The 23,239-nt window shown below is 49.3% G+C and overlaps 8 protein-coding genes across 8 annotated transcripts; 6 read left to right on the top strand and 2 right to left on the bottom strand.

Moving 5' to 3' along the window:
- Positions 1 to 1,516: 1,516 nt before the first annotated feature.
- On the top strand, positions 1,517 to 3,099 carry PC9H_002074 (uncharacterized protein; the record flags this gene model as incomplete). The annotated part of the gene is made up of 11 exons (XM_036771716.1): positions 1,517 to 1,580; positions 1,637 to 1,776; positions 1,828 to 1,983; positions 2,038 to 2,116; positions 2,177 to 2,285; positions 2,340 to 2,359; positions 2,413 to 2,480; positions 2,532 to 2,572; positions 2,626 to 2,695; positions 2,750 to 2,764; positions 2,818 to 3,099. 11 exons carry the CDS (start codon positions 1,517 to 1,519, stop codon positions 3,097 to 3,099), a joined length of 1,044 nt encoding a protein of 347 aa, XP_036626337.1.
- Positions 3,100 to 3,525: 426 nt separating this feature from the next.
- Positions 3,526 to 4,483, bottom strand: PC9H_002073 (uncharacterized protein; the record flags this gene model as incomplete). Its single annotated transcript, XM_036771715.1, has 3 exons — positions 3,526 to 3,655; positions 3,710 to 4,085; positions 4,147 to 4,483. The coding sequence occupies 3 exons, from the start codon at positions 4,481 to 4,483 to the stop codon at positions 3,526 to 3,528; spliced, it is 843 nt and encodes a 280-aa protein (XP_036626336.1).
- Positions 4,484 to 5,172: 689 nt separating this feature from the next.
- Positions 5,173 to 6,405, top strand: PC9H_002072 (uncharacterized protein; the record flags this gene model as incomplete). The annotated part of the gene is made up of 6 exons (XM_036771714.1): positions 5,173 to 5,214; positions 5,269 to 5,407; positions 5,459 to 5,611; positions 5,668 to 5,937; positions 5,987 to 6,072; positions 6,133 to 6,405. 6 exons carry the CDS (start codon positions 5,173 to 5,175, stop codon positions 6,403 to 6,405), a joined length of 963 nt encoding a protein of 320 aa, XP_036626335.1.
- A 225-nt stretch (positions 6,406 to 6,630) lies between these two features.
- Positions 6,631 to 7,811, bottom strand: MTF1_1 (Mitochondrial transcription factor 1; the record flags this gene model as incomplete). Its single annotated transcript, XM_036771713.1, has 6 exons — positions 6,631 to 6,897; positions 6,949 to 7,041; positions 7,090 to 7,201; positions 7,257 to 7,431; positions 7,502 to 7,604; positions 7,659 to 7,811. 6 exons carry the CDS (start codon positions 7,809 to 7,811, stop codon positions 6,631 to 6,633), a joined length of 903 nt encoding a protein of 300 aa, XP_036626334.1.
- Positions 7,812 to 8,761: 950 nt separating this feature from the next.
- Positions 8,762 to 9,607, top strand: PC9H_002070 (uncharacterized protein; the record flags this gene model as incomplete). The annotated part of the gene is made up of 8 exons (XM_036771712.1): positions 8,762 to 8,848; positions 8,911 to 8,945; positions 8,996 to 9,089; positions 9,154 to 9,192; positions 9,246 to 9,304; positions 9,358 to 9,426; positions 9,479 to 9,504; positions 9,561 to 9,607. 8 exons carry the CDS (start codon positions 8,762 to 8,764, stop codon positions 9,605 to 9,607), a joined length of 456 nt encoding a protein of 151 aa, XP_036626333.1.
- A 518-nt stretch (positions 9,608 to 10,125) lies between these two features.
- Positions 10,126 to 11,754, top strand: PC9H_002069 (uncharacterized protein; the record flags this gene model as incomplete). Its single annotated transcript, XM_036771711.1, has 4 exons — positions 10,126 to 10,596; positions 10,645 to 10,768; positions 10,820 to 11,526; positions 11,593 to 11,754. 4 exons carry the CDS (start codon positions 10,126 to 10,128, stop codon positions 11,752 to 11,754), a joined length of 1,464 nt encoding a protein of 487 aa, XP_036626332.1.
- Positions 11,755 to 14,773: 3,019 nt separating this feature from the next.
- PC9H_002068 (uncharacterized protein) lies at positions 14,774 to 16,107 on the top strand (the record flags this gene model as incomplete). The annotated part of the gene is made up of 4 exons (XM_036771710.1): positions 14,774 to 15,016; positions 15,095 to 15,423; positions 15,478 to 15,551; positions 15,608 to 16,107. The coding sequence occupies 4 exons, from the start codon at positions 14,774 to 14,776 to the stop codon at positions 16,105 to 16,107; spliced, it is 1,146 nt and encodes a 381-aa protein (XP_036626331.1).
- Positions 16,108 to 18,443: 2,336 nt separating this feature from the next.
- On the top strand, positions 18,444 to 22,961 carry PC9H_002067 (uncharacterized protein; the record flags this gene model as incomplete). Its single annotated transcript, XM_036771709.1, has 33 exons — positions 18,444 to 18,531; positions 18,580 to 18,687; positions 18,797 to 18,966; positions 19,128 to 19,241; positions 19,304 to 19,406; positions 19,458 to 19,547; positions 19,668 to 19,802; positions 19,957 to 19,990; positions 20,041 to 20,080; positions 20,142 to 20,161; positions 20,222 to 20,290; positions 20,343 to 20,401; positions 20,460 to 20,482; positions 20,540 to 20,571; positions 20,623 to 20,742; positions 20,799 to 20,959; positions 21,015 to 21,044; positions 21,097 to 21,183; positions 21,239 to 21,262; positions 21,321 to 21,360; positions 21,415 to 21,474; positions 21,527 to 21,533; positions 21,583 to 21,610; positions 21,660 to 21,783; positions 21,842 to 21,859; positions 21,912 to 21,941; positions 21,990 to 22,035; positions 22,089 to 22,125; positions 22,241 to 22,334; positions 22,454 to 22,584; positions 22,643 to 22,703; positions 22,764 to 22,895; positions 22,946 to 22,961. 33 exons carry the CDS (start codon positions 18,444 to 18,446, stop codon positions 22,959 to 22,961), a joined length of 2,331 nt encoding a protein of 776 aa, XP_036626330.1.
- Positions 22,962 to 23,239: the final 278 nt, after the last annotated feature.

Genomic DNA, 23,239 nt, shown 5'->3' with positions numbered 1-23,239 from the left:
GATGCCGATGCCCACGGATACGCGAGGTCCCATACGACGCCGAGACAGACGAGCAAGGACATCATCCATATTTACCACATAGTCCCGCAACATTCTCCGACTCAGCTGGACACTCATTGTGGAATCAAGTATCACTGTCGGTTCGAGTCTTGAATCTAGCGTTGTTAGATGAGGTTCGACTCACTTTACATGTCCCAAGACGCTGAGATCTTGAAGGGCGAGACTGCGGCCGACAATGTGGTGGGCATTGTAACCACCGGTTCTTCTCAGTGCTAAATGGCATATGTGCTCCTAGCTTTTCATTTCCCCTTCTTCACGTTGTCATCCACAGGCGAACAATAGTTACTGAGAACGCTGCACGCAGTCCAAAGTTGCATTGCAAGTTGAAACGCTGCGACCGACCGTGAATAACTTTGGCAGTCCAATCTCCTTACTATGCCCTTTAGGTCTCATACATCAGCGCTCAGCGCCCAGGAGGTACTCGTTGCCTTTGCTCCGAATGGCTCGAATATATAACCATACTGTGTACACGGGTGCTGTTTTCATGGCACACATCTTCACGATCGCTCGCGTAAAGCGCCGCTGTCTCTTGGGCGAGGCAACACTGCAAAGCGTATGGTTGCCTTTATGCTTTCTCACCGTTCTGCTCGCTGTTTTACTCCCCCCCCGTGGCCATTGATGAATCTGCTGTGAGCGCAACCCCGACCTATGCTATAGCTCCCTCACTCTGCTACTTCTGTTGCAGGCAATTCTCACCGCCCAGAGCTACGAGCACTGTTCATTATTTCAAGCACAGACTTTGATGAAAAGCCCCGCTCATGCATGGGACCGAACCTGGCGTTTTCGCTTCTCAGAGGACAACTATGGGAACGTCTAGGTATACAGACCCTCGGCATCCGGCAGTTGCGCCACAAGCATGCGAAAGCTCTAGTTGAGGTGCCTCACTCATCAGCACGCCGAATTAGAAGCCAACATCCTGGAGGACGGAAATGTCTCTATCAGTATCATCACCAGTCTCATCATGTTGTGACTTCTGTTCGACTTCTGTTGTAAATCTTCCCTTTGGCTTCCCAGCATCAAAGTTTGGTGTCGAATGTCGATGTGAGTCTTCTAGAGAAAGTCTGAGTACATACCGATGCTTATTTTCTTACATCTTGGACCTAGACCATGATTCCTCCAAGAATCAGGTAGTCGTTATAACAAGCCTTACAGGCGCTGTGCATTCGAGATAATCCTCATCGGACCGTTCATTGTATTGCCACGGGGCATCGGACTTATCCGTCGTGGTGAGAGACTGGGCTGCAAGAGAGGGGCTAGTGTGATAGGCGACTATGAATATCACACCTAAATGCGGAAGTCACCTTCCGTGGGCAACGCTCACCATCATGAAGAAGTCAGCTCGCATCATTTGACTTGGTTCTCACCACCCGGCCGAGCAGCTCCTGCTTTATAGATCCCATGCGTGTCTTCTACTCTCTTCTCCGTTATCCTCGTCCTCCCCCTCCGGTGGCAAACCATGGCAGTATTGACTCTTCCAATGGCTGAGCTGGCGGGCATAGTGGTCCACAGCACCATGTACGGTACGACATTGACTCTAACACCGCACTGCCACCTGTCGTTGACAGTCACTGCGCAGGCTTCTACATTATGCTTTTCATTGGATGCATCTATGTGCTATGTTTTAAGTACCGATCACTAAGCGGACGACACCACTCAAGACCAGTCAACAAGATTCTCCTGACTGTCGCATTCACACTATTTGTGTTGATAACAGCAGTACGTGAAGGGTCGGACATTTTCCCCATTTACGGCTCAATTTTGGCAAAGCATTGGATAATCCAAATATCTCGGCTGTTTGATGCTTTCATCTTCGTCGCGAATGGGACAACACCTGCGAGTGTATACGGCGCTGCCCGGAGCCCCAAGAACGTCGCAAAGACAGCACTTTACGTCGCCCAAACACTGGTCGGCGATATGACCATGGTCAGTTTACTAGCCCTAACGGAACGAGCTTTACTAACAGCAACGCTAAATCAGGTATATCGCCTGTTCATCGTCTGGAACCGAAGTTGGACAGTTATCATTCTGCCGACTTTGACAACAGCTGGGTTACTTGGTACGTGGTACATTTCACCGCCCCCTTCTCGACATGTCGTAACACCATGCGTGGTTACAGCGGCTGGTGTAAATGTCGTTGTTTCCTTTGCTCGCCAGACTCCGGGTGTGGACATCTTTACGAGTGCTAGTGGTCACTGGATCATAACTGTATTTGCGATGACACTAGCGTAAGTGATTCATTTGGTTCCTATTACATGAAGCTGAGCTCTTCTTCATTTCAGCACAAATCTGATCGTTACTAGTACGCCTTTTCTTCGTGGTTGTACTGCGGCGACCTCACGCCCTGTATGTTAGGCCTCATTGCCTATCGAATATGGTCCATCAATCGAATGGTTCAAGGAGTGACTCGCACCAGTATAATGGTTCGTCGACCGCCTCTTCGCGGTTCGCATTTGACTGATCCTTGATACCAGCCGATCATAAACATTATATTAGAGAGTGCAGGCCTCTATACGTGAGCTTGTCAAATTTCAACGCGTCTGGACGCTGACAGACTTGTATATCTAGAGCTTTCTTAGTTATGACTCACATGGCATACCTTGCCAAGGCACCGTTCCAGTTTATCGCATTAGACGCCGTGAGTCTGCTTTGGGTTCATTGACCGGCGATGTCTCAATTCCTTCCTGTGTAGAGTAGCCCGGCAATCGTGAGTCGACGAGGCTTCCAGAAATACGACCTATCATGCTAACTCCATCGAAGGGCATTGCATTCTCCTTGATCATCGTACGCGTGGGTCTGGGACTTGGTACAGAAGACCACGAAATCGCCGCGCGATCACGATCCAATCTCGTCTTCCGCACGGAAAACCAATCTTTCCCATTAAATTCTGTCTCGGTCAGCGTCTCGAAGGAGGTTAGCCGGCGAGTGGATGGGATTGAGGGTGTTATTTTGGAAGACGCGGATTCTACGAGGGACGCTGATAAAACTCTATCAGAAAACAAGTCACAATCGCCGCCACGGGCGGAGTGGTCGGCGTATTAGTATTTGTCAGGCTGTCCTGGAGTCATCATCGGGATGTGTATTATTTATCGGGCTGCTTGTGTATCTAGATCTTTCAAGTACCCGGACACTTGTATGTAACGGAAGCGCCGCTCATGAGCGGCCATTTACGAGGATCATTCAACGTAGTAGGGCTAGTCACTATGTTCCTGGTAGGTGTATACTACACATGGCTCAACTGAATTCACCTCCCATGGATGCATTTACGCAATCGAGATAATACATTCCAATCACCGTCATGCATCACTTCAAATGGGCTTACAACGGATTGTCCCCATTAGCTTCGTAGGTCAGCACGTATGGTCGTGTACCAATGATTGATGGAAGAATCTTTGCCAAGAAATTACAAGGATCAAGGTCGGAGGCGGTAGCATCAGACATAGATGAAGAACAAAAGAATGTCAACGATCAATCATAGAAGACCAGTGCCCGAAGTTCGATGGACTCGCGTAGAGGTGCATCTGGACGTGTAGCGGGGTCTTGAAAGCCGGTGTGAGGCGTGAAAACGGCCACACTGCCGTCTTGCAAGGAATCAAAGCTGAACATCCGGTCAATCAGGGTTCTCTTCAAAGCAACGAAGGCAGCGGCTTACCATTTGATGAGCACACATTCGTCAGGCGCCATATCGCGTACATATTTCCACTGGTGGCTTGGGTTGTATTTAACTCCAAACGTCTCCCCTTCACGGTCGGGGTAGACGAGCGCCGTGGGCACCATGTCCGCCTTGGGGTCTACGCTGCGATAGTCGCAGAGTGCAAGGGGCCAGTCGGATGCTACGTGAGAGATTGGACGCCAAAGGTTGATGATTTGGAAGCGTTTTTGGAGGAGCTGCGGTGCTTCTGAAGGCGGCAGATGGCGGTGAACTCGGGCGACCGATGATTTATTGGTCTGGTCTACGTGGACCTGGGCAACAGGCTGCCTCTTCTGCGGTGTGTCTTCTTTATCTCCGGGACGACGCCTCCGCACGGCTATGACAATGATTTTAGCCGTTTGTATTGTCTCCCACATATAGAAGATACAAATGCATACTGTGATCAAAGATGACAACCTTGGTAGCACCTGTGAGTTCCTTGATGAGCTCAATGCTCTCCGGGTAATATTCATTCGATATCTCTTCGTCATTCCGAAATGATTCATGCTTTGCCGGGCGGCGTACATACTGAAAGCCCGTCGTGTCCAACGACACTGAGGACTCTTTCCCTCGAAGATTCTCTACGACAACCTCCTTGTCTTGGTATGTAAAGTTACGTGGTCGTTCGCCGGTGGTAGGATCGGTATTGATATGCTGGTACGCCCGGGCGCCATCCGCTGGTGGGACATAATATTTGAGCACTGCTGTGGTCGACGATGGGTTTCCTATGGCCATGATGTTCGAGATCGCGCCAGGTCGTGTAGTCTAATGTTTGAGGAGTGTGCTCCTTTATAAAGCACCGGCATGTCTTAGAGAGTCTTAGAAAGCAGAGCAATGTCAAATGACCGATGGCGTGCTTGGGTTGGTGATGTCCGACGCCAGTGGTGTGGGATATGGATGACCATCCCACTGCCGGGGATGAACGTTTGAACCCGGTTTAGCCTTTAATGGCTACTGGACTCGGGTTGGCCAATTTCCTAGCCATTCTTTATGTTGCCTCATAGTAAATCGTCGAGAGGTAGCCGCCATACCTGAATACTTGATACTTGAGAAGCTTCAAGCTTGTTTTTTGTCGCTTCTTTCATCACGTTCTTCTAATCGACGGACCGCGGTAAAAGCTGACCGTGGCAAAGGTCTCGAGACCAAGTAGATTCGCAAGACGTCGCGGGTTCGTCCCTCGAGTTCCCATTAGCACCCTCTGGAATCTCAAGTACATTTCAAAGCTCCGGGAACTGGCATTTTTTGGACACGGTGTACTATCTGGGGGAAGGGTGGACGGTATTAAGCTCTGTTCTTCTTCCATCCTCCCACTCGACAGTCCTGTCAGGGGTCAGGGGCCTTGTAGATGTGCACGTGGCGCTTTCCCACACAACTCGCAACACCGACTCTTCTCCGTTTCGCCTCTGTTCTGCCAATTGCGATTGATGCTGAAGAGAACACCATGTTTGTTCCATGAGAACCCTTTAGTATGTACGGAAGCCGATTTACCATATTGTCCATTCACAATGCATGCAAACCAGGGTCTTCCCAGAAAAGGTGTTACTGGTGCACCTCAGTTCCCTCGACGTACCCCCGTTGTAAAACGAAATATTCCGTATGTCAAACGTGTTGTTGCTGTTGCAAGTGTCAAGGGTGGTGTAGGGAAGAGCACAGTAGCAGGTTGGTCGTCGGCGCAGCGCTACATCGACGCGACTAACATGTTTCACCTAGTTAATCTTGCGTTACACCTGGCTCTTCAACGGACCCCCTTTGCTAGTAGTTCTCAGCGTCTGCGGGTTGGAATCCTAGACTTGGATATATTTGGACCATCCATTCCGACTTTGATGGGCCTACGAAATGCACCCGAGCCAGAGTTAACAACAGGTAGGGACCCACGTATACTCGTGCCCAGCCCTGTCGACAGAAATTACACATTCCAGGAGGCGCTATTACACCACTCACGAACCACGGTCTACCTTGCATGTCTATGGGCTTCCTCCTACCCAAGAGTCCGAATCAGATTGATGACGATTTCGACGACACCCCCGTGGTTTGGCGTGGCCTCATGGTCCAAAAAGCCGTTCAACAACTTCTGTTTGATGTGGATTGGCGCGCGGCGTCAGGAAATGAACTAGATGTTCTAGTGATTGACATGCCCCCGGGTACGGGCGATGTCCCACTAACGCTAGGACAATTGGTCAACGTGAATGGTAACTTCCGGACACGGCTAGCATCCGTCGCCCTAATCCACTTCCCTAGGGACTGTGATCGTCTCTACACCGCAAGATGTGGCCTTGTCTGACGTCCGGCGTGGCATTTCCATGTTCAAAAAAGTTAACATTCCCGTGAGTTCCCGGCGTTGATGCATCAGCAAAGTTGCATCACCCTGAAATAACGATGCTTAGATTATTGGACTTCTGCTCAACGAGGCGACTTTCATCTGCCCATCATGCACCACTGCGCACCCGCTGTTCGGATCGCCGGATGCATTCCGACACACAGCGGAAAAGATGTCGATAGATATTCTGGGCGAGTTGCCGCTTGTGAGCGAGGTGAGTTCCGCTGGAGATGCTGGGAAATTGTATGGCCTTGACCAGCAAGAACCGTCTCACGGAGGAAAAATGTGGCTGGAGGGTATGGCGACACTCGCGGGGCATGTCTGGAATGCAGTCAAATGATCAAATGATCTGTTCGCCCCTTTCTTTCCAAGCTTTTAGGCCGACAGATCCCTCGAGTCCAACTTTTGTGATCCTAGAACATAGGGCAGATGCAATCACTCAGTCCCCTATTTATAGCGAACGGAGTACAAGGGAACGCGTGAACCGATTAATTCATTTCCATCACATTCTTTGGACAACATCGTGCCATTTACGGGAGAAGAATCATCGTTGTGATGAACGGGACTACACCCCCTTGCCGAAGAGAGACGAGGAGGAGATAAGGCCTCGGGCCTTTGACGATGTTCCCGAGCGACCTTCACCGCTCTCAGCGTATTCAGTACGGCTGTGTTCCATGTTGCTTGCGTCTAGCTGGTCTGTCGCTGAGACTGAAAGGGACGCGGAGGCGAATTGCATTTGGCTACGGGAGCCAAGCATGAAGGATAGTTCGGGTGTATCCCACAATGTCTTCTGGAGTTGGACGAGGACCACAATGATTGTTGGGTACATTCCCTGGTATGTGTCAATGCTTGACAGTCTCCATCCTACAACCCAGTGACTTACCATCGCCTGCTGGATGATGGCATTCGCGGCTTGAACCACTATTACTGTCTTCGGGTTGAAGCTCCCGCCATAAATTGGAACAGCTTGGAAGGTCTGTCTGAATTTTCAGAATCAGTTGAGAAGTAATGAACTGTGACTAACGTAGATGGCCAGATAAACGAATCCCGATTCTACCAAGAGAACAAGTACCTTCTCAACTTGCGTCGTTTTCCTTGCGGTGCCCGTGAATGACTTCATGTTTTGGCGATACTGCCTGCGGTTCGTTATGAGGATGTGGTGGTTTGCATCTCGCACGGAACCAATCGTACCAAGCTCGGAACATAATGAGCGTTGTGCAAATTATGTTGGTGCTGTAGGAGAGGCTGAAACTGACGGTGTCCGCCTTCGCGCAGGATTCGATGCCAACTGACGCGGCGGAAGGTCGACTGTCTGGAAGAGTCCAACCAAACTTGTTGTCACAGCCAACTTCGTAGAAAGCGGCCACTGTTCAAGGCGCGTTGGTGAGTAATACTCCCTCTTTTTATCTATGCGCTCTTTCGATCCATGCACTCACCCACTGAACCGATCCACGTCAATCCAGGGATAAAGACGGGAACTAGGTTGTATTTATACAGAACCAGCGTTCGCCAGAGTACGATGCTATCTCCCAGAATAAGCTTGAGTTTTTCATAAGTACCTTCGGCTGAATCTCGTCGGTTTATATGGCTTACCAAGAAGATAAACAGCATCTCGCCAGCCCAGACGAAGTTCTGCAGCTTAGCATCCGCTGCTACTAGTTTGTCGGCGAACAGTTCGTCTGGACCTTCGATGAGGATTATCTTGAAACGGTATATGATGTCGGATAAGTCGATGATCAAGAACATCGTGCATCCCAGGAACAAAACCCATGTCAAGGTTAGTAAAGCCATCGCGCCGATGTGGCGCCATCCTCGTCGGCTGAAGAAGGGTAGTTCAACAACTTCTCGCTAACATAGCTGATTAGGGACCGTTACCAAAGGATGGTCGTCGAGAAGAACATCAACAGAACATAAATTCCTGGTCGATGTCACCAACGTCAATAAAAAGACACCGCTCGCATTAATTGTATGAAATGGCACCTACCATAACACGCAGTCCCGACCGCGATCCGAACGACCTTGATAATAAAGTCGAAGCCAATTTCAGAGAGCACATCCGTGTTGCTTGACATTGGGTGAAAACTGGTGTTTCGGATGGTAGGCAGAATCCGGCATTCCTGCTACGCACGCTCACACTTTATATTCCGTGCTCTCCGTTGACTGAATTGGGTAGATCTACAGCCAACACCAGGTCGTTTGCGTGTGGGCCCATCACATCAATGAACAGAATGATGATCACGGCGCTCCGAAGAAAGATAACATATCGGCAGTGATATTTTCGCTGAGATCGCGCGCAATATTCATCCTGATTGCCTCGCATCGTGTCTCGTTTCGCTACATCCAAAGTAACGATAACATACAACACTATTTGAAGGTCGCAGCCTCTACCGCTTTGTCAAGTTTCGTCCTAGATCACGAGCAGTGCAAGGCTTAATTCGACCTAGACAAGGATCAGTTAGGGCCCACACGTTGATATATCAAGGCCACTGTCATGATGACGCCCAGAATTAGCAGTTCAGAAGCCATACACTAGTGTGGGACTGTGGGACCTCCCTTCATACACAAAATAATGGCTGACCGTCCTTCATTGTCACACGTTTCCGCTGAACCCACGCTGGACGCCAAACAAACCACATGGCGCCGCCTCCCCTATAAAAGGACCAGAATCACACTAGGATCAAATCCAGGAGAACAACATGTTGCACCTCAACCTCTCAAGTCCTCTGTCTCTCTATTCAATCCCGGTTCTATGGTTCCTTGCCTTCTATCCAGCAGAGTGGCGAGTGAGCCATCGTCTTTAAGAGATTCAATCATTTGGCCTTAACTTTCGGGCTTCTTTCCGCAGACCCTCCTCATCGACGGCACCATTGGCTACGACAAGTATGCAGCGGTATGACCTACAAGACGCCCACTAAGTCATTTTATCTTAGTGAACGGCCGCGTGGCAACTTATTGATAGCCAAGGCGAATAAGCTGTCGCCTGAACTCATCAGCAAACTTGAACGTCTTGACGGTGCCCATCTGGTATAGATCAGTTCCAGGCCTTCTTGTCAGTGGATTCTAAACATAATTACACACCACTATGTAGAATGGGAACGAAGCGTTCCCACTCTGGGCCGCTGCCATTGTAAGGGGATTTGCTTCAATAACGCGTATATGACTAACTCTTTCATGCTGTAGATCACCACCAATCTGGTTGGCGTAGATAATCGTACCTTGAACATTGCGTGTCTGTCATAGTAAGTAGGCCCTTCATATACAGTTTGCCAGTCACCCTGACACCACGCTACAGTGTCGGACTTCGTTTACTCTACAACACCATATATATAAATTACAACAGTGCACTCAAGGGCTGGCTACGGTAAGTCTTCGATTATCGGCTTACTTGAATATATACTAACAGAACATTTTAGGACTGCTGTCTTCTTCACAGGACTTTGTGGGTTTTTTCAACATACTCGTAGTATGATATAAGACTAACGATTCGTCTTCTAGCTATCCCATTGTGGCTTTTAGTAAAATCAGCGAACAAACTCACATGATTCGCGTAGAGGGATAGCTGTGGGTGGGTATGCCAGTGCTCGATATCCGGGGAGAAAGGACACGTCTAAGTATTAAGATATTTATGGATTGAAGATTCAGCACGGAGGCTCCTTTGAATATTACTCTAAGTCATCCTCCAACTCAGCGTGGTTCCTTGTAGCATACTCCTCGGAATGAGGTGTACGTTATACTGAATTGAGCATCAACCCCGGGCCCATGTGAAGGCGAAACATCTTTTCTTCAGCATTGACAAAACCTATCTCCGACGTTGGTTCCGAAGATCGAACGGAGCCCACCCCGGAGACAGTACATAACTACATACATTTCCTCCTGTTCGAGTTTGAGTAGTCGCACGCGATGTCCGACAGACGAGCGACTATTATTCTACTGAGTGACGCCTGAACACGCTCAACCTCGCGTTCACACAAACGGAATCGTTCGTTTCCTACGCCAACCCGCTCAGGCTCGGATCCCTGTGGCAGAAGCCCATATCCCTGCGTCGCGTGGAACTCACGCAATGGACACTCCTGGCTACCATGAATTTGCGGACAACATTAAAACCCTTCTCACTTCGCCACCGCCATTTCTTTATATCAGAGATTCGAATACGCCACGCATCACATCATACGTGCTGAATAGCATCCTGGCATCTGGGGAAAACCTGCGATACGCACACGTCGATGCCATAGCGTGTTTTACACCTCGCCTCATCTTCGACGGCGTTCTCAACGCGCTTGCAAGATGGTCCCCTCGATGGAGTGATGGATGCGCGAACTGGAGCAAAGAAGACGCGTCCGATGAAGCTTACAACACTAGCTTGGGTAGTTTCATGAGGGGTCTGAGGGACATTCGAAGCGACGCCACCAGCACGGGCAAGGGTAAAGCCAAAGCTATAGAGGATGCACAGATGGTCATCTTGATTGAAAACGCTGATCGTTTGACCGCTATGCCCAACCTTATGGTCCCTTTAACTCGCTTGGCGGAGTTGGTGAGTTCGCATTTGCACAGGCATTGGGGGCTTCTAACGTAAATCAAGTCTCAATTGGACACTAGTCTTTCTGTGATCTTCTTATCTCGAGTGCGGTGGGAGGATATACGACCCCCTCTCGGGGCATCTCCTGATCCGTTCGTCGTCGATGTACAACCTCTGACGAAAGACGGTGCGCCCCACGACGCGATTTTCTAATGTCTCTACTTATACCTGACCGCAGATGCCACTCAGTTCCTCGAAGCAAACTATCTCCGCATCTGCGCAGAGAATCCATGCGACGCGTACGACCCCTCGTTTCTGCCTTTGTACAAACAGTTCGTCTCGGCGGTCGTCAGCATCAACTTTCCGTTCACGCACGATCCGAACGAGCTGGCGTACGTGATTGCTGCTCAGTGGCCGCACTTCATTGGTGCTGCGCTCCGAGAGGCGTCAGATGAGGACGCCCTCCCGGACGAGCCAACTCGGATGCGCCTCCTTCGTTCTTTCACAGCGTCAATGACAACTGCGTTTGAGTCTCTGTACCCTCGGGAGACACATGCTGCCGATTGGGTCGAAGGTCTTTCCACGGATACAAACGCGTCTTCATCGTCGCTGCCCCGAATGCACAAATATATACTGTTAGCGTCATACATCGCCTCGTCTAACCCTCCGAAGACGGATCTACGGATGTTCGGCAGGGGTCTAGATGAGCGGGGTAAGAAGAAGAAAAGAAAGGGCGGGGGCGGAGCTAGGCAGGGAGCAGGCAAAGTCGCGAAGGTCCCACAACGCTTGATTGGCCCATCGTCGTTTCCGCTGGATCGACTTGTGGCTATCTTAGGCGCGCTTGTGGAAGAGAACGAAGAGTACCGCGTGGAAGTGCACGAGGGGATGAGTATCCCTGGCGAATGGACGGATATGGAGGTCAGCCGGGTTGGTGTGCTCGGGACGGTGAGTCGTATATTGTGGTGTGATACGGTGCGATTGGGGCTCGGCTTATGGAATCACATATGGTAGATCAGCGAATTGACGAGGATGCGGCTGTTACAGCGGACGACTGCTGTTGATAAACTCGATGGGCCGCCTGTGTTGAAGTGTGCGATCTCGTACGAAACGGCCTTGGAATATGCTCGCGAGTTGGGGGTCCCTTTGGTCGATCTCCTTTGGGAGACTGCTTGAGACCGGGGTCACGACTGCGCAATACGTTCATTCAGAAACTAGAACGGGAATACGCTCACCAATGATCGACCTAGGTGATGTGCTCGTGTAATCACTACAGAATCACATATCCCATACCCGTCACACCGCCTCATATCAGCCACCGTACCAGTAATTTCTCGAAGAACCGGAAACTCAGAAGTGCTTTCCTCACGCAGTTGTCAGCCCACGGGGTACGAACCACGAGCAATTTTATTGTCACGTATGTACGCGCGAACTTCGGCGACGGAGGGCTCGGGCATCTCGACGAGCACTCGAGCCCGCCTTCATACCTAACTACCAGACCATCAGAGACTTGATAGCGTTCAACGCCATTTATTAGGACAACCCTTGGGCAAAATCTTATCCGACAGGGAACGATGAGCAAGGCCACCCACTGACGTGTCAATTCTTTGGGCAACGCCTGTTACCTTGGACATACTGGCCAATCCGCGAATAAATCTAAACGATTCGCATTTCCCACTTCTTCCTTCGTCACGCAGCTGCGGTCCAGTGAGTGCTGGTACTTGTAAATAGGCACCTGGAGGGTGAACAAATCAGGCGATGACGTTGATGCCGGACACTGTAAAAGGTGGCCATAGCTCATAAACAAGGCATCATTCCACCAATACTAGGTGAGGCACACACCGAGTAGCGCCGCCGATGCCAAAGCCGGCACGACGAGGATAATCCAGCTTCGATTCCAGACTATGAAAAGTCGGTAAATCTAGTTGAAAAGTCGGTGAACACTCATTGTAATCAGACTCTGAGCCGCCTGACCATAATCATGTCGCTCACCAGTGTCTGGACGGAAAATAGGGTCATACTTGCTATATTCTTTGGGTTCCCAGAGGCTCCGTACACTTGGGCGGGCGTCGTACCATTCTCGACAAAAATAAGAGCATCAAATAGCCGATATATTTGGATGATCCATTGGTGAAAATGGGTAAATCTCATCGGACAGAACTGAATCATCGACGTACTGTGGATATAAACAAAAACAAGATGATCGCAGCATTCAAAAGAATCTTGCTGATTATGCTTGAACTGTGTTTGACGCTCGGTGCTCGATACTTGAAACATAGAGCGTAGGTGCTTCCGATGAAGAGCGACAAGTAGATACCTGTACGACAATGACAAGCCACATTACTGCGTTATTTTACCACGCACCGTACATGATACTGTGCATCACCATGCCAGCCAGCTCGGCCATTACGAGTGTTAATACAGTCATATTTCTTTATGCAGAAAGGGTATGGAGACACATAGAAGGGTGAGTTATCCGTGGAGTTTATCTTCGGAGGGCCACGTACTTATAGAGAAGCCAAATGGTGTGAATAGCCACTTCATGATGGTCAGTGCTACTGGACAAGACCATCAAATGTTATTCATTCGTGATTGTTATATATTACCAAAGAATTCATCAAATTTCCATCAGCATCTCGGATTTTTGGTTGATATTCCGACTAGATGCAAGACACGACGTTGGATCCTGGAAGTAAGTCGTGAAAGTCTCGAATTACGCCACCGTCAAGAGACGGAGCTAGGCCTTGATGCATTGATGTCTGAGACAGCCGTTGTTTTTCCAACGTCCTCAACTCCCTTCGTTTGCCGTTGCTGGAAACACCGAACAACCAAGGAGCAACGAAACCTCAAGCTCGACTTGAAGGCCTAGTCCACTGTTGAGACATCTGGCGCAACCGCGATGCGCGCCTGAAGTGCGCTCAACGGAGCTCATTGTGTATGAGGGAGTTCCTGGAGCATTTGTGAACGGTGATCAACACTCACAATCTGCCAGGGTTCAACGGGCGCTTCTTGCTCAGTCCACGTCTCGACTTCTGCCTAGATCTGTTCTCTATGACTTCGGACTTCTCAGCATTGCGGCTCGTAACCTCGTGCATTTTTCCTTCAAGACGAGTCCGACTCGGGTTATTGACAGAAGGCTGGAGTTCAGTTTCAACCTAAATTCAAACATGATTCCTCGGGGTTGAATTGACGGCATAGCCGTTGTTGCCATCCGAGGCGTTCTTGAGCAGTTTGCTACGACATCGATTTCACTAAAAACACATCACACTTGCACACTAGAGGGCATTTTCGGCGGCCATGACACCATGTACCCGGCAGCCATGATCTCGCTTCCAAGAAATTTGATCCACTACAACTGTGATGCAAGGTCATTACACAGGTGAGTCAACCTAACAGGGTGTTTTGGGCACTGTTTCTTTCTCGGGCGTAGTTTCGCGGAACAGTGTCCTGCAACTCAGTCACAGCGACCTAATCTATCCGTCGGCAATGACATCTCTGACCGCATTGTCTACGAAAGGACATCCAATCAATGATGCACGATTTCATCACCTCAACAATCTTCGTTGCATCCCAAGAGGCCTACGTTGAGCTAGATGACAGACAATAAGGCCTGGGCGGTGTCAGGGTAGTTGTATTGGGGCTAATTGCGACAATCCAGCAGTCCTCGTACGGGTTGGTGATGTCTCATCGATTTTACAAACACTTCAAATTGACCTATCATCTCACTACTAATAGAACTGATGATTTGGCGGACGATTTACCGGGATCAATAATACCATACGGGCTCGGCCCCCCAATCCATGGCTTGTTATATGACCACCGACTGCAGGATCTCTGCGCTGCATATCCCTCTGGTGTGATACCTGCAGACGACTTGCCCCCGCTCATTGCTGAGTGTAGGATCCTTTGTGGAGACTACGGGGCGCTCCGGCGGGTGTAGATCTGATTGTCATCATCGTTACGGTAGACCTCATCTCGACAACCCCCCGGCTGCACATCTCACTTGCCATCATCCTACCCACATTTCCACACTGCTGTCGTCTGGTCACCTCAGGATGCACGACAACCAAACGCAAGTTTATGCCACATCTAAGGGGACTGAGATAGCCCTCTGGATGCGGTGGCATAAAGTCGGGCTGCTTCGTTAGTGCAAGTATCCATCTCTGCTTCCCCTACGCTCCTTGTTTTCATTGAGATGTCTTCAGGCCAAGATCCCTTCCCGCCTGCATTGACACCAACCGTCACTGATTTTTATGGGCTACAGTCATGGATAACATACGCACTCATTGGCTCCTGCTTCTCTTCACTCCTTGTCCCAGTCCTCATCGCGTTATTCTTCTTCTCCACAAGCGACATCCGAGGTAGACCCATCTTTATCCTGAATGTAATGGCTTTACTCTTGGGCATCGGCGAAGGCGTTGTCCTTGTCGTCCTACAGGTACTTACACATTTGTGTTCTCACGACACTCTTACTGATTTAGGCGCTCTTCCGCTTGATGATTACTTACGCCCATAGATACAAAACATATTATCGCCAGTCGTAAACTCGACATCACCCGGGGGTGTTCTAACCTGGATCCTGTTTTCGTTCTGGTCGCCGGCTTTCATTGACTCGATTTTGTACTTGCGTCTATGGGCCGTTTATCCACCCACGCTGACGTCACGAGTGGTTCGATGTATAATTCTGGGGACGCCTGTTGTTTCCAAGATGGCCAGATTTGTCGTCTTGTCCGTGGCAACGGCTGGGTGGGCCCATCGTACAAGGGTTATCGGGACGTTCCTCGCCGGACTAGAGCTTTGGCCGTATGCTAGGGTGGTTTGGTGCTTCCAGCTGTTTGATAACGTGTGAGTGGACTTTGTGTCGAGTGGGTTTCGTTCTCGCTGACGCCTGTGCTTAAGATATATGTCAGCTTTGTTCATATATCAACTCCGTCACCAAATGCACTCCGACCCTCCAATATTTCAGCATCGCAGTAAGCCTCTGACTGTTCAGTGCTGCCCAACCTCAGATCTGACTTTGGTTTCTAAGACCCCTTCACCTCTCGCCTACGCATGCTATTCATCATCTCTGTATCGAACTTCGTCGTCCCCTGTTTATTTAGCACCGCCCAAATCGTCATTGCTTCAACAGACATAGACGCAACCAACCTCGCTCTCTTCCTTACATCCACATATCTCTCCATATCCAACAATTTCGTCACTATCGTCGGCGTTGTGTTCGCTACCATATGGTCAACAGGATCGACTTGGATAGGCAGCAACAGCAATGCTGGCACGACGATGTCTGCTACTCTGCCTAGTTGGGTAGCGAATGGTTCCCAATCTGTGACGACGATACATACTTTACCACCACCACTGCCTGCCCAGGGTGGCCCCCGTTCTCCTTCGTCATCCTTCCAAATAGGTTGGCGCAGTACATTAGACCTGTCTCAAGGCGAAGTACTAGACAGTCCTATCACGGATGCTAAAATCAAGCGATTCGGCTTCATCTGGTCCTCCGGTACCACCCTTTGCTTTCCGCCAGCATAAAGGACAAAGGAAATAACCTTTAGCCTCAATATCATAAAAGTTCGGGCATTTGGACACTCGCAATTCACCATGTACATCACAAGAGTCCTAGCATAAAACTGTTAACTTATATCGCTTCGCTTCTAGGTCAATGTACCAAGTACGTACGTTCGAGAATCTCGAGAACTGTTGTTATAATAATAGAATTTTGATCGTGCACGGGTGCATTCAGAATCTCGCACAACGTAAAATGTGCAATCTGTTTATGGATAAGTTTCCGAGACGACCGACGACATCAAGATTCGAGGAAAGATTTTAACTCAGAAAGCCGAGCCCGGCGGCCACAAGTCGTACCTCCTCCACCGAGTACGTGAATGACGAGCGAGTCAGCCAACGAACCTAGCGCTATTGACCTCAAACTCAAGCTTCTCAGACACAGTAAAGCTAGCCTATTGGTGAACGGACTATTGTCGGCCATCAGCTTGACACTGCTGAACACAGAAGACTCCTTGAAATCAAGTAAGTCCCCTCACACGACCGTAACGAAATCCAGAGAACGGGTTTCCCGACGGCTGATTGGTGAGAAGTTCGAGAGGGGGGAGAAGCAAACGTGGGGGAACCTATGGGGAGAATCCTAGCGTAGAAGCAAGAAGACGCGGTCCCGAATGCTATGGAATGGTAGAGAGCAAAGCGAACGCATGTCTTGATGACCCATGCATCATGCATGACAGCATATCGGCCACCCGATGGCTTGCGGGTAATCTGAGTCGTCGCGAATTGGAAGCCCCAGGCGCTGTTGTGTACAGCACGCTACAGCAAAAATATCGATAACCCACGTGTGGTTTGTAATGTGGCGTAGGCACTTGGTCGAGATACTTTCTATGTGGAAAGGAAGGATGAAAGGAAGAGAGGATGGTGGAGGTGTGGGCTTTGAGCGGTGGGGCGCCCCAACCGTGGCGGCTGGATTCCCGTAATTGGCGTGGGGGTCTCCAAGGGGTATTACTGGGAAGATAGCCTTAGCGAGTCGGGTGTCAAGAGCCCGGCAGAGACTAAGTATACTATCTTCGGCGGCGCTGACACTTGAGAAAAAGGTAAGTCATCTTATGAGCGCAGGTACGTACTTATCCAGAACAAACCCGATAGTCAATGACACTGCGGGGACTGGATAATTAAGTCCTATCTTGTCCCGGCGCAGTCTCGGCCTGATTACACTGGTGACTGCGCGGTTGGTGTTCTCCGGGTCAACTAAGGATTCGATACTGTCTGTGGGAGCTGCCGGCCCGCCTGGGAGCTGCCGCCTTGATCCGCGCTGACGACACGCCTCCTCCGAGGCTTGCAGATGACTGATGCGCTCAGAATATTCCCATTCTACTAACGGTTCCTGTAGATTCTCGTCAATAGAATCGGCAAAAGTAGGATGAAAACACTGCAGCATTCTTGAGTCCGCGACTCGGTATCTGGCGTTCCAAGCTCATAGCTAAGGCGAAACCGCGCCCTGCGTTGTTGCAATGAACCTTGGCAGGATACGACTTATCAGGTGGGTCACCTCCGACAGCAACGCAGAAAGTAATCCTGAACGGCGGAACGTTCAGAATCAGGATGCGTTGGGCCTTGAAACCGTAAACCATGATAATGATAGCGAAAGGTATGTTGTAAACCTGACGATTTCACAGGTGAACGTTAACGCAGAAGTATCTCACCGGGTAGTTCCGTTGATTAATCCTGGAGAATGGGGATACCTCCCAGGCACGAACACCGTCACCAGAGCCGTGTGCAATTCTGAGCTTGAGGGGACGCTCCAAGTCCAGGAGGGCACCGTGAGCGTATAGGTGGTTCACCAGAGGACAGCAACGGTCTTGGGCTGAACACAGGAGGTAGTGTGCTAATAACCTGCGATCCAAACAACGCGCGCAGGGTCAGAGCCTTGAGCTCGGTCGCTAAAACGCCCGGGAGCCACGTGAGTTTCCCAGTTTGGCGCAGTAGGTGCCTTGATAGCAAGAGGGTTGGCCGAGGGAGGGTCCACGATTATCTCCGGAATGCCTTCTCTTCCTACCACTAACAATCATCCATCTCGCCCTCCACGACCTTGAACTAACATTTTACCTCATTTACCTTCCATTTTGACGATTTTCAGGGCCCCATCGCGACGAGCTGACCGCCAACTATATATCTGACGATCACAGCCTTCGCCTTGCTCGAAATACGCACCGCCTTCCTACCACTAAACTACCTCGCCATCAGTACACCTTCCAGGACATCGTCTGGAGGCTTTTGGACTCAATCATCACACCTAAATTACCGCTATACCATCTTCATTCAATCTGCTTGACCAGCCCAGTAGGCCGAATAGGGATGAGATGTCAGACGCCGTTCTCAGGGAAGAGAACAACACCCGTGCGTCGATATACCTGCAATACAATGTGCGAGACGCAGAGAAATCATTTGGTGCGTATGCTCTCTGTCAAGTCGGTTTGTCACTCACGGGACCCCTAGATGCAGTCAGCAGACCTAGAACAGAGTCGCAGAGTCGTATATCGCTCGCCAGTCAAGATGGAAGCGATATGTTCGACCCCAATTTCGACACCGAGTCAGAGTTCCTTGGTACGTCTTCTACTTGGCTCCAGTAGTTACAATCTTCCCCACCATCGCCCTCAGTTCCTTCCATATGGCATCGCAATCACATGCTGAACTTACGACTCTCAATTTCCAGAGTTGGACTCGCCCTACCCAGAGGTACGCTCGGCGGTGGCCAATTTCGATGACCCCACCATGCCAGTCTCGACGCTCCGAGCCTGGATTCTTGGTATCATCCTCGCGATGGTGATACCAGGCATGAACCAATTTTTCTACATGCGGTACCCCTCGATAGTAGTCGGTAGTGTGAGTACATTCTATTCTACTATTCCATTGCTTTATCTCCCATCCACCATGCTTTCGCTACCCTGCACATCCCCCACACGTGGACGATATGCTCGCTTGTTATCGAATGCTTGAACCCCCCCCCCCCTAGTTAGCTTGCTGACGGTCGTTTATTTTCTTAGCTTGTGGCGCAACTGGTTGTGTTTCCAGTGGGACGACTATGGGCACGAATAATCCCCCACGTACAAATATTCGGTGTATCACTGAATCCTGGGCCATTCACTGTCAAGGAGCACGTATGTATATTTGACTGACTCGAACCAGACTAAGGGATTTACTGTGCCTGTTTGTCCCCCAGGTCTTGGTCACTATCATGGCGACAGTTGGCGCTCAGTCAGCCTACGCGACTGATATTGTCGCCGTACAACGGGTCACATACGATAGACCCTTCGGCTTTGGTTGTGAGTGTGCTCCCAAGCATTTGAGCTCCACACATGACATCGTACCCGTAGACAACTGGATGCTTGTTATGTCTACCCAACTCATAGGCTTCTCCATCGGCGGGATTGCTAAAAGGTTCTTGGTATCCCCTCCATCCATGAGTAAGTTTATTCTCTAGCTTGTCACTGCTTCTGCTGTCAAATTCTGGCGATTTTTCACCGTCATCGCTCCACCGACATACTTTTATACGTCGTTTTATTCACTCAACTTCTGCACTACAGTATGGCCCAACACTCTGGTATCTTGCGCACTATTCAACACCCTACATTCCCAGTCCTATGCTGGTATTGGGCAGCATCAAGGGTTAAGCCGAGAACGCTACTTCTGCTATGCCTTTATCGGGGCGATCATATGGTGTAAGTGATTGCTTTCTTTATTTGTGGTCTCTATCACAGTGCCATGAGGACCACCGAACCCTTTGCGGGTTTACGCCCTCGCAGATGGCCAGTCCTTATCGTTGGCTCTTCTTGTGGTGCAGCTTGGTACGCGCAGATACTCATCATTAGACAGATTTCTTCCCAGGATACCTGTTCCAGGCGCTCAGGTATGCAACCTTATTTTCTCCAGCTCCACGAGAAACTGAAACTCTGATAGCTACTTTACCTGGGCTTGCTGGATAGCCCCAAGTAATCCCGTATGTCCTCTGATCCCGTCTCTATCATATAAGAACTAATTAGACTTAATGGACGCTGCAGAAAGTCAATCAGCTTTTCGGGTTCGTTGCTATACATCGGCGGCACTCATTGTCGTATGTCTAACGGTCAATGTCTGGCAGATATCACAGCGGCCTCGGTTTCTCCCTTCTGACATTCGATTGGAACCAGATAGCGTTTATCGGCAGTCCGTGAGTATTCCGCCACCGGCTCACCATCCCAATCCACTAATCAATACTGTAGCCTCGCGACACCATGGTGGGCGGAAGCGAACGTCATGATAGGATTTCTGTTCTTTTACTGTATGTGCTTCCCGTCGGCATATCCTCTTCTTATCGACTGAATGCACTCACGATATAGGGTTCTTGACTCCCATACTTTATGTACGTGGAATTCTGCTGTGATTGAGTTTCGAGGGGCATGCTCATATCTTGGCGAAGTATACAAATGCCTGGAGCAGCCAGTACATGCCGTGGGTTTTCCGTCTGAATGGCAACGACTATCACTAATCATGCCAATGCAGAATTTCAGGAATAGGCGCTTATGATAACACCGGCAAGGAGTATAATCTCTCTCGGATTCTTACGCAAGATTCCACGATGAATATGACTGCGTATCAAGAGTACAGTCCATTGTTCCTCCCGTGCGTTCCTTATTGGTCGTTTGACTTGCGCCACTAACCGGGATAAACACATTCAGCACGACGTTCGCCATGTCCTACGGCCTTTCGTTCCTGTCCATTACAGCCACCATCACCCATGCTGTCATCTACTTTTGGAAACCCATACAAATTCAGTTCAAGAGGTCTCTCAGAGAGCAACCTGATATCCACGCGCAGCTTATGTCGAATTATTCTCAAGGTACTTCCGCATGCTTGCTATTGATATGGTGTACGTATTGACAAACAAAATTTAGTTCCGGAATGGTATTACGCGTGTATTTTTGGTGGGTCGTTTGAGTGTACCATCTCAGCTGTAACTGATTCGGTTCGTCATAGTGTTCACCTTCGCCTTTGCGTGCGTATGCGTACAAGTATGGGACACTGGATTACCGATATGGGCGTTGGTCATCGCTCTTCTCATTGGTAAGTGTTTTTATCTCCACGCATGTCAGCTTTAGATTTCTCAACACTTTCGTAGCTCTTGTCTATATCGTTCCTATCGGTAAGCATCCCGTCTGTCCTGTATTACTTTGCTCCCGTACTAAGCGAGCTTGAACCAGGCATGATCCAAGCCATCACCAATCGCCAGATCGGGCTCAAGTGCGTAGTCTGAATAGCATAATCAAAAACGCAATCGCTGATTCTTCTCAACAGTGTCGTCACGGAACTCATCATCGGTTACATGCTGCCTGGAAGGCCTATTGCCATGATGATGTAAGTTTTTGGAGTCGAAGTCTGGAACGAATACTCACAAATCTGTCTTTAGATTTAAAGTGGGTGAATATCCGTCCGGCGTTGGATCATTACTGAAAGATTTACCAGACCTTCGGATATATCACCGTTTCGCAAGGTTGATATGTGCTTGTCTTTTGTATTTCCATATACTGACCATGCCTTAGCTCTACAATTTACGTCGGACTTTAAGCTGGGCCACTACATGAAAGTTCCTCCGAGACCTATGTTCTGGTGTCAAGTTGTCGCTACTGTCGTCGCTGGTACGACACAGCTGGCAGTACAGACTTGGTACGTCGTTGTGAACTAATCATTGCACGTCATCTTGTTGATTTTCTATATTATCTAGGATGTTCTCAAACATACCGTACGTTTGACTTTCTATTACGTTCGACGTACACTCACAGATGCGCATGCAGTGACCTCTGTAAACCGGATCAGCCGAATAGGTCCGTAGCCCCTAATATTCCCCTATACGTCGCCTAACTTTGACACAGTTTCACTTGCAACTCAACGAGGGTTTTTGGAACTGCTTCTATAATTGTAAGTTACGACTTCCCTCCGAACCCGTCCATATCTCAATCGTCTCTGCTTAGTGGGGTGTCATAGGCCCTAGACTGCTGTTCTCTCCTGGTCAGGTGTACTAGTACGTCGTCCTCTAACTTGGTTCTATCCCATGCTAACTCATCCGCATAGTGGTACGTGCGAGGCATATGTCTGGATGGAAGATGTTTATCTTGGCTTCTAGTGCTATCGTTCTTCTTCCTTATAGGAGCGGCGTGCCCTGTTGTACTGTATTTCATTATCCGAAAGTATCCGAACACCATTCTAAGCTACATAAAGTAAGCCACCTATCTACTTCCTTCGCTCTTCTCTTGAACTCATAATACCCTTTTAGTTTCCCGTGAGCACTCTCCGAAATATCGATATCTTGCCGCATTCACACTAATGATTTGTTCAGCCTCATCTTCGCTGGCCTTGGAATGATACCGCCTGCCACAGCGGTCAATTATGTTCCATGGGTAATCATCGGCTTCATCTTCCAGTATTTGGTGCGGAGAAAACATTTCGCCTATTGGGCGAAGTACAACTGTCAGTACCCTGCTTTCGATTACTTGCGCTGTAGTTGCTGACGGACTGGTAAATATAGATGTCCTGTCTGCCGCCTTAGATGCTGGCACTGCGATTGGTGTAATTTTAGTATATTTCTGGTTCGTCATTGCAGCTATTTCACCGTGCTTGCTGCCGCTCACATCGCCTCATGTTCTTAGTCTCCAGTATCCCATGAACGGGTCAATAGGGAAAGACACGATACAGAGCTGGTGGGGAAATAAGGTGCATACAAGAACATTGGATTGGTCTGCCAAACCATATAGAGCGCTGCAGACTGGCGAGAAGTTCGGGTGAGTACGATTTTCAGCTATGGTAGTTTCTGCTCATCGCTTTCTGGTAGTCCGGAGACATGGTAACATTTATGAGGATGTTTAAGATCAAAATGTATGTATGACTCGGACTTGCGGGCTACGGTCGACCAGATCGCGACAGTATATGTGATCTCGAGGTCGTGTTTAATGTATCATTAGATGTATTTTCATTTCGTTCAACCCACGCCATTTCTACACCCCTTACTATATCCACCCTCCCCATTTGACTGCCAGTTACGACCCACGAGAAGAGAAAGAAGTTAAATGACTATTTATCACTATTTTACATTTATGTATACGTGCACACTGCCCGTTTTATCATT

This window comes from Pleurotus ostreatus (genome assembly GCF_014466165.1).
Source record: "Pleurotus ostreatus strain PC9 chromosome Unknown scaffold_10, whole genome shotgun sequence".
NCBI lineage: Eukaryota > Fungi > Basidiomycota > Agaricomycetes > Agaricales > Pleurotaceae > Pleurotus > Pleurotus ostreatus.
The sequence above is the reverse complement of the archived record's forward strand: the minus strand, read 5'-3'. Positions and strand labels throughout refer to the sequence as shown.